Source organism: Bombina bombina, chromosome 10 (genome assembly GCF_027579735.1).
Source record: "Bombina bombina isolate aBomBom1 chromosome 10, aBomBom1.pri, whole genome shotgun sequence".
Taxonomy (NCBI): Eukaryota; Metazoa; Chordata; class Amphibia; order Anura; family Bombinatoridae; genus Bombina; species Bombina bombina.
In genome coordinates this window covers 93329249-93345525 of record NC_069508.1, presented here as the reverse complement: position 1 = coordinate 93345525, position 16277 = coordinate 93329249, and the positions used below count along the sequence as shown (strand labels likewise).

The 16277-nt window shown below is 41.6% G+C and overlaps 1 protein-coding gene across 1 annotated transcript in view; it reads right to left on the bottom strand.

The window, feature by feature from the left end:
• MCOLN2 (mucolipin TRP cation channel 2) overlaps positions 1 to 16277 on the bottom strand; it is a 418859-nt gene that overhangs the window by 242616 nt on the left and 159966 nt on the right. Inside the window, exon 3 of the mRNA XM_053693157.1 lies at positions 7240 to 7413. Coding sequence (XP_053549132.1) covers positions 7240 to 7413 — 174 coding nt within the window. The remainder of the gene's footprint in view (positions 1 to 7239; positions 7414 to 16277) is intronic.

The following is a 16277-nucleotide window of genomic DNA, read 5'->3' as shown; positions in this document are numbered from 1 at the left end:
CAGTGGGGATTAAATCAGCATTAACACCTTAAGACTCAGGGGACACACAAAGTGACACAGAGACCCCAGTCTTCCTAATTCCTCCAGAATAATAAAACAGAGAAACAAGGAAAAAAAAACAAAAAAAAACAACACAGAACTTTTAGAAATTTCTCTCTGTAAGGCATAGACAATTATGGCACACTAAACAGGGTCCGAAGCCCCCCCCCCCCCCCCCACATGAAGACCCTCAGCACATAGGATTAGTACTGGTTCTTGACACACGCATGAGAACTGCTGAATCTTCCTAATCTACATGAAAGTCCTTTAAACAAGAGCTGTTTGCATGCAAAAGTATTTCCCCCCATACCATAAAAAGACTGACAAGATGTCGGGAGGCAAAAAACAGCCAGACAGACGTCAAAAAAACAAGCATAAATTCAAGAAACAGATCAACCGCGACCAGAAACCTCTGATCTCCTTGTGCAAGATACTCACCCAATTGTATCACAGCTCTCAGCCCTTTTCTTGCCCAAGATTGAGCAGCTCCAGACAGGTATGGACACACTGTCCACAGAATTTAAAGCCTTTTCGTCCCGCTTAACCAATGTAGAGCAAAAAGTGGAGGAGGGAGAGGAAAGATACAGAGAGACCTCCTCATCTATTACCAACCTCCAAAAACAAAATAAGATCTTACAAGCTAAACTGGAAGATCTGGAGAACAGATCAAGGAGAAACAACATCCGTATAGTGGGAGTTCCAGAATCCGTCCCATAGAATTTGCAGAAACTGTTCTCCCGGGCCTCCTCAAGCTCTCAACCTCTAATGTACCGTGCATCGTTGAAAGGGCCCATAGAATTGGAGCACCGCAGCGAAAGAATGTCCAAGATCGAGCCCCAAGACAGATTATGGTACAGTATCTAAACTTCAAGGACAAAATACTAATGCTCCGAGCCTACAGACAGATGCCCACCATCACCTATGAGGGGAGAAAATATATATCTTTCAAGATTATTTAGCAGAAGTAGCGAAAAAGGAGAGAATTCTCGCCATATTGCAGGAAATTGATAGCCCAAGGTGAATCTGTGGCGCTCCTATACCCAGCTAAGCTGAGACTGCAAACGGCACAGGGCCCCGAAGTTATTTGAGACACCACAACATCTGCAGGTATTTCTGGAGCAAGCTAGGAGACCTCCGGATAACATACAAGGAGATCAACGAGGAGAGGAAACTGGAACCTGAACTAGGAAAGTACTTTTGAACACTGTAAAGACTCACACCTTAGGCTTAGCAGCCTGCGTTGACCGAATGGAGGTTCGTTAAGAACTCTAAGTGGTATAAACCACTGTTTACATGCTCTTACTAGGGAAATAAGGGGGGGGGGGGGGCTGTTGGGATTTTCTGAAGTTCATTTGTTTGTGTTACTGTTTCACAGAGTGGGCCTGTTTACCTGATTTAAGTTATATTATTCAGCATTTTAGAGGTGGTAATACACCTTATATTCAACTGTTGCTTTTCCATTCAGAGACCTGAAGGGAGAAGCTGAACTGATCTTAGGAATATTGGTAAGATTGTACTCTCTCCCTCGACCAGCCAACAGTAAGTAACCACGGCAGACCATACATACACAAAGCACACCACTCTTTAAGAAAATAGCAAGGTGCACACATAGTGTCATAAAACATGAAAATTGTGTCATGGAATGGGGGGGGGGGAATAGCCTCCCCCATAAAGAGAAAGGCTATACTTAAATACCTTAAAAACCAGCGTGCTGATATAACGATTCTAGAGGAAACCCACTTATCAAACACAGAACACCAAAAACTGAAACAGGGGTGGGTGGGGGAAGTAATCCATACTACCTATGAAGAGAAGCGAGCTAGGGGGATTGCTATCCTTTTCAGAAAAAACCTAGACTATACTATTGACAAACAACATGCAGACACGGAAGGGAGATATGTTCTTACTAAACTGAAGTACGAGAACAAAACCCTTACTATTGGGGGAGTGTATGGCCCCCACACTAACAAGAAGGAGCTTTGGAGGGATCTAAGCAACAAGATATTACAATTTGCAGACACCCCGATGATCTTGGGTGGCGATTACAATATAGTCCCGCAGTCACCAGCTGACAGGTTTAGAGACCCTGCCTCAAATATCATACAGCACACGACTCAATGTAACGCTAAAAGAGACTCCCTTACCTTATCTAAGATTAAACACACTCTAGCATTAACAAACATCTGGAGGGACAAACATCCAGAGGAGCGGAATTACACCTGCTCCACCCCAGCTAAACATACACTCTCTAGGATAGACTTATTTTTAACAACTAACTTCCTAAGACCAAGTATAACTGACGCAAGTATAGACATCCCAACAATATCAGACCATGCACCTATCAGCCTAAAAATCAATCTCACACCCCGGAGAGAAAGACCACGTAGATGGTTCTTCCCGACGTATCTCTATGGGGATGTGAACTTCAAACATTTACTAGTGGGAGAATGGAGGGCATACAAGACTTTAAATAATGCACACAGATGTAACACTCTCCTGTTCTGGGAGGCGAGCAAAGCAGTGATGAGGGGATCTATAACCTCATACTCAGCGGGCAAAATAAAACCGAAGAAAGTGAGAACAGAAATCTTACTGAGAAGAGTGTTAAGTGTGAGAAACAAGTACCTGCGTAACCCTAACCCTAATACAAAACAGAGCTTTGTAGAGGCGAAGGCCGCGAGGGACACAGCAATACACTAAGATACAATAAGGGAATGACAGCAGTGCAGGCTAAATTTTACCATTATGGAGACAAGACTGGGAAGTTTTTAGCTAGACTCACCAAGCTCACCAGACCCAACAGATATATAAATGCCATTAAAGTAGGAGACACCGTACACACAACCACGTCAGGCATACAAACAGCCTTTACAAAATATTATCAAACACTATACAAGGGAACTCCGATAGATAAACCACAACAGGACCTGTTCTGGGAATCTATACGCAACCCACACATCTCAGAGGAACACTTAAGTCTCCTAAACGCAAAAATCAAGGAGACAGACATTAAAGGCGATAAACACACTCCCACTTGACAAGACACCAGGCCCTGATGGGCTTCCCAGAGAATACTACAAGTTATGGGGGGGGGGAAGCGTGGCACCGGTACTCACCTCACTTTATAACAAAATCATGAATGGAGAAGTGACCCTTAATGAACGTTTCACAGAAGCCAATGTTAGTGTAATCCCCAAAGCAAACAAAGACTCGCTCCTTCCTCAGTCATATCGCCTCATATCCTTAATGAACCAAGACTACAAATTACTGACAAAAATACTAGCAGACAGACTGGCAGTGGCTCTACCCACCCTAATACATCAAGATCCAACGGGTTTTGTAAAGAGAAGATCTTCAGTTTTAAATCTTCGGAAGCTCCAATTCATACTAACCCATTTCTGGAACAAAACAAAGGAGGGAGGGAGAGGGACTCCTGAAGCATGTGCTTTACTGGTAGATGCGGAGAAGGCCTTTGACATGGTCCTTTGGGATCATCTCTTCCATACTCTCGACAAATTTGGTATCACAGGCCTTTTTGCGCACACAATCAGATCACTATATGCCAATCCTAAAGCATCCATACTAATTAATGGGGCCCCGTCATCCTCCTTTTAGCTGGGTAGGGGGACTAGACAGGGGTGCCCACTGTCTCCCCTACTCTTTGACCTGTCGATCGAACCCTTAGCCATCAAAATAAGAACAGAAACGGAGGGGTTGTGGGTGGGGGGGGTCCAGTGTCATCTGTCCCTTTTTGCAGATGACATGATACTTTACATACAGAACCCAAAGGAAAACATCCCACAGGTTATGCAAATTATACACCAATTTGGCCTTGTTTCTGGCTACAAAGTGAATACGGACAAATCCGAGCTAATCTGGTTACAAATTAAATCAACACATACAACCCTACCATTTAACTTCAAACACGTCACTAACTCTTTTACATACTTGGGAATCAAACTTTCGACAGATCCAAGAGAATGGTACCATCTTAATTACCGCCCCATAATCAAAGACATACAAGATATGCTGCTTAGATGGGATAAATTACCTATCACGATGTCCGGAAGGATAGCCCTAATCAAAATGATTATGTTCCCAAAATTTTTATATCTGTTTCAGATGATACCGGAGAACATCCATAAGACAGACCTTAGGGCAATTAACAGAGCCTGTCTCTCCTTTGTGTGGGCAAGGAAAAAACACAACATAAAAGCTTCCAGGATGATGGCTGAGGTTAGCTCGGGGGGTCTTGCGATCCCAAACTTAGAAGCATACTGTGGGGCGGCCCAAATTAAATACGTACTAGACTGGTTAACGGGGAAACAACATTTTACACTGCCGGCACTAGAAGGGCAACTAGTATCCCCATGGTCACTTCAAGCGATTCCACACATGTCAGCCCCACACATTAACAAACTCCTCAATGATTACCCAATGCTACACCAGCCCCTTCGAGCTTGGTGGAAAATGTGTAGGAAACTCCAGTTTAATCACAATTACACAAGATATCTCCCACTGAATGGTAACCCAGAGTTCCCCGCGGGAATAGATTCTGGGGTGTTCACCACATGGAAAACCAGAGGATTGACCTCGGTGTCCCAGATCGTTAATAGTTTAGACATGAAAGTTAAATCATTCAGAGACCTACAAACACAGTATAATTTGCCACACAAACATCACTTCGTGTACTTACAGGCAAGACATTATGTCAACGAATTACTCAAATACGAGGAACTTGCAAACCAAAACTTGGGGAAAAATAGGCTACTCCACAGAATAGCGCAAGGAGAGACATCTATTTCCCCCATTTATAAACTTTACATGCAACAGACTAATGAATCAACAACAAAACATATTAGTGACAACTGGACATCCACTCTTAATATAGAGATCCCGACAGATATGGCAAAGCGAAGTATAGTGAGGTCAAGGAAGGCAACCCTATCGGTGACTAACCGAGAATCACACACCAGACTACTGCAGAATGCATACATACCACCTAAAATCTACAAAAAGTGGAGACCAAACTCAGAGGGTTATTGTCAGAAATGCAGAGCACCAGATGCAGACTTACTACACATGTTATGGAGTTGTCCAAAAATAAGCAGATTCTGGGGAATGGTAGCTCACTGGATAAAACCACTTTTCATATGACCTTGGAAATTTCCCCTAAATTGATAGTGTTCTTGGAGACCTCAGCATCAACCTCCGATAACATTGGGAAATGGACCAGTAATATAATTCTTCAAGCCAGGAAACTTATTTTTAAGGGATGGCTTGGTGCTGTGGCCTCCACAATCCCACAACTCAAAGCAAGTATACAAAAGCAATTGACAGGTGAGGCAGCAGATATATATAATTTCGATTCCTTGGCTGCCATACCGTCTCAAAGGCAACATAGGTCCAGAAAATCAATGTGCCAAATTTCCATGTAAATGGGCAGGCCCAATGTTGGGCCCTGTAACTTCCTGAAACCCCATAAAACCTGTGAATGGGGGGTATCGTTGTACTCATGGGACATCGTTGAACACAAAAATCAGTGTTTTATGGCAGTAAAACATACAAAGATGATATAAAAAGCAGTGTTTATGTGATAAAATAAAATCTGAACAGTACATTTGGCCATATGTTGTGACTAAGTAGCTACAAAAAAGACTAAACATAGTCCTTTTTAAATACCCTGGGGTGTCTACTTTTGCAAATGGAATGCCATGATGGGGTAATTATCTTTCTTGGGCTGCTATGTCTCAAAGAGGACATAGGCCCAGAAAATTAATGTGCCAAATTTCCATGTAAATAAGAAGATCTCATATTTGGCCCTGTAACTTCTGCAAGCCCCATAAAACCTGTACATGGTGGGTACTGTTGTACTTGTAGGACATTGCCGAATAAAAGGTGTGTGTTTTATAGCAGCAAAACATAAGCATGATGACAGAAACAACCAAAGTGCAGTGTTTGTGTAAAAAACCCATACAAAAAATATGAGCATTACATTTGGACAGGTGTTGTGACTAAGGGCCTTATAAAAAAAAAAAAAACGAGACATAGCCCCTTTGGAATACCCTGGGTTGTGTTCTTTTGCAAATGGTTTGCCATGATGGGGTAATTTTCATTCCTGGGCTGAAATGTCTAAAAGGTGATTTAACCCCCGAAAATGAATGCGCCAAATTTCTATGTTAAATGGGTATGTTGGGCCCTGTAACTTCCAGAAATCTCAGAAAACTTGTACATGGGGGGTATCTATGTACTCTTGGGACATCGCTGAACACAAATATGGGTGTTTTATTGCAGTAATATCTATCAGGATGATGATATTCACAATAAAATAGTTTGGCAAACATAAAATTTAATTTCTGACACTTATAATTTTTTTATATAACAGTTTATAAATAAATATTTGATGCTAAAAGTAAGCACTATCTGTCCTCTAAAAATACAATATATATAATAAGTGTGGGTGCATTTAATGTGAAGGAGGTACATTATGGTTGGACATATAGCTAAAATGTTTTTGTCACCTATGTGTTCAGACTTTGTTGCAATAGTAAGTTACTGTGTTTTCCGATCTCTTTAATTAAATGTGTGATTATTTGTGTAAGTACTCTCATTCGTTCTTGGAGAGTTTTATCAATATATACGAAGAAGTATATAAATCAATACTTAGCCTTGTGCATACAGTTCTATTGCAACAAGCTATTCAGCCCTTTAAATGCCACTAAACCCAAAATCTTTCTTTCATGATTCAGATAGAGAACAGAAATTTAAACATTACAATTTACTTCCATAATTTATTTTGCTTCATTTTTTAAATATCCTTATTTGAAGAAAAAGCAATGCACATGGTGAGCCAATCACATGATGCTTCTATGTGCAGCAACCAATCAGCAGCTAGTGAGCATATCTAGATATGTTTTTCATCAAAGAATATCAAGAGAATAAAACAAATTAGATAATATAAGTAAATTAGAAAGATGTTTAAAATTGCATTCTCTTTCTAAATCATAAAAGAAAAAATGTGGGTGGCATGTCCCTTTAATATCAATAGAACTGTAGGTTTTTAACTGTATTTTGTTACAGGAATTTCTTGTGAAAATGAAAATATTATAGGGGCTGTTTAAACAAAACAATTGTGTATTACAATGTGATCTAAGAAAGCAAATACTATAATCAACCAACACAATGTCATTTTGTTATTACCTGATCAATTGCAAAAAATATGCTATCGTAGAGATCTTTCTGAGTGTATACAGTGCGGCTGTAGTCATCTTCATCAGTGCCAGTATAACCTTTGAGAAACAGGTGTTTAAAAGCCATTGTGTTCTCTTCTTTGAAGGAAACCACCAGCTGGTTGCTCAGTCCAAATAGTACAAGCTAAAAGAAAAACAACTGCTTACAATACACTTTTGAATACAGCAAAAATATTTTTAAAAAAATAATTAAACGTTAAGATTTAATCCTTTCAGTGTTAACGACGGCTCTGAGCCGTCGCAGTTTCCCACTCAGGTGCTAACGAAGGCTCAGAGACATTGCTTGCAATCTGGGGGCTCTCAACCGCCCCTGGGGGCTTCACATTATGCGCAGTGACATGCTGCTTAGAAGCCTGTATCTCAGGCATCTAAGCAGCTACAGATCCCCAAGACCCACCGTTGGAAAGGTAACCTCATAACATTTCCAACAGTATAAATCTTGGGGATCTGAGAGAAAAAAAAAAAAAAAGTAAAAAAAAAAAACATTCGAAAAAAAAATAAAATAAAAAAAACACCTTTAACCCCTTAATGACCGGAGCATTTTTCAATTTTCTTACCCTTAATGACAATGGCTATTTTTACATTTCTGCAGTGTTTGTGTTTAGCTGTAATTTCCCTCTTACTCATTTACTGTACCCACACATATTATATACCGTTTTTCTCGCCATTAAATGGACTTTCTAAGGATACCATTATTTTCATCATATCTTATAATTTCCTATAAAAAAAAATATAAAATATGAGGAAAAAATTGAAAAAAACACACTTTTTCTAACTTTGACCCCCAAAATCTGTTACACATCTACAATCACCAAAAAACACCTATGCTAAATAGTTTCTAAATTTTGTCCTGAGTTTAGAAATACCCAATGTTTACATGTTCTTTACTTTTTTTGCAAGTTATAGGGCCATAAATACAAGTAGCACTTTGCTATTTCCAAACAACTTTTTTTCAAAATTAGCGCTAGTTACATTGGAACCCTGATATCTGTCAGGAATACCTGAATATCCCTTGACATGTATATATTTTTTTTTAGAAGACAACCCAAAGTATTGATCTAGGCCCATTTTGGTATATTTCATGCCACCATTTCACCGCCAAATGTCATCAAATAAAAAAAAAAAGTTCACTTTTTCACAAATTTTGTCACAAACTTTAGGTTTCCCACTGAAATTATTTACAAACAGCTTCTGCAATTAAGGCACAAATGGTTGTAAATGCTTCTTTGGGATCCCCTTTGTTCAGAAATAGCAGACTTATATGGCTTTGGGGTTGCTTTTTGGTAAGTAGAAGGCCGCTAAATGCTGCTGCGCACCACACGTAAATTATGCCCAGCAGTTAAGGGGTTAAATTAGGTAGCTTGTAGGGAGCTTGCAGGGTTAATTTTAGCTTTAGGGTAGAGATCAGCCTCCCACCTGACACATCCCACCCCCTGATCCCTCCCAAACAGTTCTCTTCCCTCCCCCACCCCACAATTGTCCCCGCCATCTTAAGTACTGGCAGAAAGTCTGCCAGTACTAAATAAAAGGAGTTTTTCTTTTTTTTAATAAAAAAAAATAAAATGTTTTAGCTGTGATGGACTCCTGCCTTAGCCCCAACCTCCATGATCCCCCCCCCCCCCCAGCTCTCTAACCCTCTCCCCTACCTAATTGCCGCCATCTTGGGTACTGGCAGCTGTCTGCCAGTACCCAATTTGCCCCCCAAAAAAGTGTTTTTTTGATCTTTTATTGCCATTTTAAATTTTTCTGTAGTGTAGCAGCCCCCCACAATACCCCAACCCCCTCCCAGATCCCCTCTTCCCTCCTCATTGGTGTCAGTGTGGGTAGCTAATCGCGCACGCGCGCCCCCGCACGCTCCCGGCACCCGGCGTGCACATTGCACTTACAGGAGCCGGATGCCGGGTAGCGATGGGCCGCCCACCCGCCTCCCTGTTGTGCTCCCACCCACCAACGAACCGGCACCATCGCTACCGGTGCAGAGAGGGCCACAGAGTCTTCTGAAAGGGTATTGCAGGATGCATCACTGCAATACCCTGAGAGCTGCTGGAAGCGATTGCGATCGCTTCCAGCACTCTCTTAGACAACTGACGTACCAGGTACGTCTATTGTCATTAACTGTAAGTTAATGCATGACGTACCTGGTACGTCAGTTGTCATTAAGGGGTTAAACATCCCAGGTAGGAAATTGCTTAGCACTCAAAGGGTTAATATTCTTAGTTAAAAAAATAAATACATAATTTTTAATTGGGAAAAAAAATAATGTAGAATACAATAACCCCCAACACATTTCCAAATTTAATCCAAATCCTGGTTCGAGCTCAACATAAAATCACGCTGAAAAGTTTTTGCATTTTTGGAGACCTGACAAAGTGTTAATGTATGAAAATATGCGTAACAAATGAAAAATACGAAACTATTTTACATGCGATATGTATAAAATAAATGGGAAATAAAGGTTTATTATTAAAATAAAGTTTTAACAGGGAATTAAAAGGAAATAATATACGACAAGGTGCTGTACTGTGAATGGCTTTAAGGTGTATATGTACCTACTGTATGTATGAGTGTAGTATTTTAAACTTGCTTTTCAATACAACACCATAGGTTATATCCAATTGAAAAACACTACTAGAGCGTAGATTTTGCGCACCTTCCACTTAATGTTTGAACAATAGCCAACATGGGTTTTTTAGTGCTCTCCCATTGTATTATGGGAGGGATTTAGCGAACCTGCGCTATTCACCTTCCAGATGCACAACTTAGATTTTTGCTCAAAAGATTAATATATATATATATATATATATATATATATATATATATATATATATATATATATATATATATATATATATATATATATATATTATATTATATTAATAATAATACCACAACAACAATAATAAAAGCTCTATTTATTTAACCCTTTCCTGATGGGACTCATTTGTCTACATCAGAACGCGTGACTTCAATGATGGGATTGAGTCGGGGGGGAGTAGACACTAGGCACACCCTCCAGCCCGTGAACCCATTTAGGAAGCGGCTATAGCTTAAGGACAGCATGGAATGTCCTAGCAGCGGGAAGGGGTTAACAAGCGATGTTAGCACACAAGCAATATTTTTGCTCTCCACTTATTTTAAAGGGCAGTAACAGTTGAAAGATTACATGCTATCATTTGTTGGAGCATGTCATTTATAAGATAAAGACCAAAGACCACACACTACTGTGTGTCATGTATTAAATCCCTGCAAAGTAGAAGTATTGCTTGTGACCCACAGTAACGGCCGCTGATCCAATCAGCAGCGCTAGTTAAAAAGCTGAGTTGTGAGACTAGCGCTGCTAATTGGATCAGAGGCATTTACCGCTCTAGACCACCAGCGCCCTTTGCGGGGGTTTATTTTTAGACTTTTATGGCCCTTTAAAGTCCTTAGTGTTTAACATATCCACCCCACAAAGGTAATAAACCCATAGCTAAAGTTCTTCTCATGAGCCACAACATTCCTGAGCTGTCAGCTAAAAAGAAGTGATAGACGCGTGTATCCAAATATGCCTGGACATCGTCTTACGCAGGAGCTGCAATGTGTTATAGCTCCCCATTGACACTCTACTCTCACCTTTAAACTAATATGTAAAAGTAAAAATGATTAATATGGAGCTTCTTAAACCTAAAATTTTTGGGGGGTCTCCAAGAAATGTAGTTGTTTTGTACGCAGGGAGACAGAGCAGTAGTCGTCCCTGGTACAATGGCAGGTTGGTAATTGCAGCTGAGCCTAACAAAATCATTGAATCACTTAGGCTAAAAAGAATAAGTGGTTGCTGTGGATATCCACATAATCTTCAAATTTAAGTTTTGATTGGCTAAATATTTTCAACTCTTCACACAACCTTGTTATATTAAACTATAAACAGCAGTAAGGGGAGCAAAGTAAACTAAACATACAATTTCTAGCTGATAGACACTTTAAAAGAAATAAAGAACTAGTAAATATATGATCAATCCTATCAAAAAACAGAATTTATGCTTACCTGATAAATTACTTTCTCTTGCGGTGTATCCAGTCCACGGATTCATCCTTACTTGTGGGATATTCTCATTCCCTACAGGAAGTGGCAAAGAGAGCACACAGCAAAGCTGTCCATATAGCTCCCCCTCTGGCTCCGCCCCCCCCAGTCATTCGACCGATGGTTAGGAGAAAAAGGAGAAACCATAGGGTGCAGTGGTGACTGTAGTTTAAACAAAAAATTTTAACCTGACTTAATTGCCAGGGCGGGCCGTGGACTGGATACACGGCAAGAGAAAGTAATTTATCAGGTAAGCATAAATTCTGTTTTCTCTTGCAAGGTGTATCCAGTCCACGGATTCATCCTTACTTGTGGGATACCAATACCAAAGCTTTAGGACACGAATGAAGGGAGGGAACAAGACAGGTAACCTAAACAGAAGGCACCACTGCTTGTAAAACCGTTCTCCCAAAAATAGCCTCCGAAGAAGCAAAAGTATCGAATTTGTAAAATTTGGCAAAAGTATGCAGTGAAGACCAAGTCGCTGCCTTACAAATCTGTTCAACAGAAGCCTCATTCTTGAAGGCCCAAGTGGAAGCCACAGCTCTGGTGGAATGAGCTGTAATTAGTTCAGGAGGCTGCTGTCCAGCAGTCTCATAAGCCAATCGGATGATGCTTTTCAACCAGAAAGAGAGGTAGCCGTCGCTTTTTGACCTCTCCTCTTACCAGAATAGACAACAAACAAAGATGATGTTTGTCTGAAATCCTTAGTTGCTTGTAAATAGAATTTCAAAGCACGAACCACATCAAGATTGTGTAAAAGCCGTTCCTTCTTAGAAGCTGGATTAGGACACAGAGAAGGAACAATGATTTCCTGGTTAATGTTCTTATTAGAAACAACTTTAGGAAGAAAACCAGGTTTGGTACGTAAAACTACCTTATCTGCATGGAACACCAGATAGGGTGAATTACACTGCAAAGCAGACAATTCTGAAACTCTTCGAGCAGAAGATATAGCAATCAAAAACAAAACTTTCCAAGATAATAACTTAATATCTATGGAATGTAAAGGTTCAAACAGAACCCCTTGAAGAACTGAAAGAACTAAATTTAGACTCCATGGAGGAGCCACAGGTTTATAGACAGGCTTGATTCTGACTAACGCCTGTACAAACGCTTGAACATCTGGTACTGCTGCTAGACACTTGTGTAAAAGGATCAACAGAGCTGATATCTGTCCCTTTAGGGAACTAGCTGATAAGCCTTTCTCCAATCCTTCTTGGAGAAAAGACAATATTCTTGGAATCCTAAGCTTACTCCACGAGTAACCCTTGGATTCACACCAACAAAGATATTTCCGCCATATCTTGTGGTAAATTTTCCTGGTGACAGGTTTTCTAGCTTGGATCAGAGTATCTATGACTGATTCAGAGAACCCACGCTTGGTTAGAATTAAGCGTTCAATCTCCAAGCAGTCAGCTGCAGAGAAACTAGATTTGGATGCTTGAAAGGACCCTGTATTAGAAGATCCTGCCTCATTGGCAGTGTCCATGGTGGAACAGATGACATGTCCACTAGGTCTGCATACCAAGTCCTGTGTGGCCACGCAGGCGCTATCAGAATTACAGAGGCCTTCTCCTGTTTGATTCTGGCTACCAGCCGAGGGAGAAGGGGAAACGGTGGAAAGACATAGGCCAGATTGAAGGACCAAGGCGCTACTAGAGCATCTATCAATGCCGCCTTGGGATCCCTGGACCTGGATCCGTAAAGGGGAAGATTGGTGTTCTGACGGGACGCCATCAGATCCAACTCTGGAATGCCCCAAAACTGAGTCAGCTGAGCAAATACCTCCGGATGGAGTTCCCACTCCCCAGGGTGAAAAGTCTGACGACTTAGGAAATCCGCTTCCCAGTTGTCTACTCCTGGGATGTGAATTGCAGATAGGTGGCAAGAGTGATCCTCCGCCCACCTGATTATCTTGGTTACTTCCTGATGATTGATGTATGCTACAGTCGTGATGTTGTCCGACTGAAATCTGATGAACTTGGCCGTCGCTTGCTGAGGCCATGCCTGGAGCGTATTGAATATCGCTCTCAGTTCCAAAATGTTTATCCGGAGAAGAGACTCTTCCCGACACCATAGGCCCTGAGCTTTAAGGGAGCCCCAGACCGCGCCCCAGCCTAACAGACTGGCGTCGGTCGTTACGATGATCCACTCCGGTCTGCGGAAGCACATTCCCTGAGACAGGTGATCCTGAGACAACCACCAGAGAAGAGAATCTTTGGTTTCCTGGTCCAGTTGGATTTGAGGAGACAAATCTGCATAATCCCCATTCCACTGTTTGAGCATGCACAATTGTAGTGGTCTGAGATGAATTCGAGCAAAAGGGACTATGTCCATTGCTGCTACCATTAATCCGATTACCTCCATGCACTGAGCTACAGATGGCCGAAGAATGGAATGAAGAGCTCGGCAAGTGCTTAGAAGCTTTAACCTTCTGACCTCCGTCAGAAATATTTTCATTTCTACCGAGTCTATTAATGTTCCCAGGAAGGGAACCCTTGTGAGCGGGGACAGATAACTTTTTTCGGTGTTCACCTTCCACCCGTGAGACCTTAGAAAGGCCAGAACAATATCCGTATGAGCCTTGGCTCTGAGAAAAGACGACGCCTGTATCAATATGTCGTCCAGATAGGGTGCTACTGCAATGCTCCGCGGTCTTAGTACCGCTAAAAGGTACCCTAGCACCTTTGTGAAAATTCTTGGAGCGGTGGCCAACCCGAAGGGAAGGGCCACGAACTGGTAATGCTTGTCCAGAAAAGCGAACCTTAGGAACTGATGGTGATCTTTGTGGATAGGAATATGAAGGTACGTATCCTTTAGATCCACGGTAGTCATATATTGACCTTCCTGGATCATCGGTAAGATTGTCCGAATGGTCTCCATCTTGAAGGATGGAACTCTGAGGAATTTGTTTAGAATTTTTAGATCCAGGATTGGTCTGAAAGTTCCTTCCTTTTTGGGAACCACAAACAGGTTCAAGTAAAAACCCAGTCCTCGTTCTGTAATTGGGACTGGATATATCACTCCCATCTTGAGTAGATCTTCTACACAGCGTAAGAACACCTCTTTCTTTGTCGTGTCTGTAGACAGACGAGAAATGTGGAACCTTCCCCTTGGAGGAGAGTCCTTGAATTCTAGAAGATATCCCTGAGCAACTATCTCTAATGCCCAGGGATCGGGAACATCTCTTGCCCAAGCCTGAGCAAAAAGAGAGAGTCTGCCCCCTACCAGATCCGGTCCCGGATCGGGGGCTACCCCTTCATGCTGTCTTAGTAGCAGCTGCAGGCTTCTTGGCCTGTTTACCCTTGTTTCAGCCCTGCAAAGGTTTCCAGGTTGCCTTGGGCTGTCAAGAGTTACCCTCTGAAGTTGCGAAAGGAACGAAAATTAGCCTTGTTTTTAGCCTTAAAAGGCCTATCTTGCGGGAGGGCATGGCCCTTTCCCCCAGTGATATCCGAAATAATCTCTTTCAACTCGGGCCCGAAAAGGGTCTTTCCCTTGAAAGGAATATTCAGTAACTTTGTCTTAGACGACACATCGGTCGACCATGATTTAAGCCAAAGCGCTCTGCGCGCCATGATGGCAAAACCAGAATTTTTCGTCGCTAACTTAGCTAATTGAAAAGCGGCATCTGTGATAAAAGAATTAGCCAGCTTTAGCGCCTTAATTCTATCCATAATTTCGTCATATGAGGTCTCCGTCTGGAGCGACTCCTCCAGCGCCTCAAACCAGAAAGCCGCTGCAGTAGTTACAGGAATAATGCAGGCAATAGGTTGGAGAAGGAAACCTTGAACAAATATTTTCTTTAGTAAACCTTCCAATTTTTTATTCATAGGATCTTTGAACGCACAACTGTCTTCAATTGGTATGGTTGTGCGCTTGGCTAGTGTTGAAACTGCCCCCTCTACCTTAGGGACCGTCTGCCATGCGTCCCGTCTGGGATCAGTAATGGGGAACATTTTCTTAAAGATAGGGGGGGGAACAAAGGGTACACCTGGTCTCTCCCACTCCCTATCCACAATATCCGCCACCCTCTTCGGGATCGGAAACACATCAGTGTATACAGGGACTTCTAGATATTTGTCCATTTTACACAATTTCTCTGGGACCACCATGGGGTCGCAATCATCCAGCGTAGCTAATACCTCCTTAAGCAGCACGCGGAGGTGTTCCAGCTTAAATTTAAACGCTAAGGAATCTGATTCTGCCCGCTGAGAAACCTTTCCAGTGTCAGAAATTTCTCCCTCGGACAGCACATCCCTCACCGACACTTCAGAGTGTTGTGAGGGTACAACAGATAAATCCTCCAAAGCTTCTGATTGCTCATACTCTGTTCCTAAAACCGAGCCATCACGCTTATTAGGAAAAACTGGCAGTTTGGATAAAAATGCTGCAAGGGAATTATCCATGACTGCTGCTAATTGTTGTAATGTAATAGGGGTCAATGCGCTAGAGGTACTAGGCATCGCTTGCGCGGGCGTAACTGGTGTCGACACATGGGGAGAGGAAGGTGGGCTATCCTCATTACCTTCTGTTAAAGAATCATCTTGGGATACATTTATAAGTGAAACATCGTGATCTTTAAAATGCTTAGACACATTAGCACACTTAAAACACAAATGTAAAGGGGGTTCCACCATGGCTACTAAACACGTAGAGCAACGTCTATCTGTAGGCTCAGACATGTTAAACAGACTTAGACAGCACTCAAATACTGAAAAATACAATTTGAGAAAAAACGGTACTGTGCCTTTAAATAATAAAAAGCGCACACTTTTTTACTAAATCACAAAAAATGATCCAATCTTACTGAAATTTTTACCACACTATCTTAATGCTTTGGAATGATTGCACAGTAAATTTCAAGTCAATTAACCCCTTAATGCCCGAACCGGAGCAACTTAAAGCTGACAACCGGTTAGCAAACT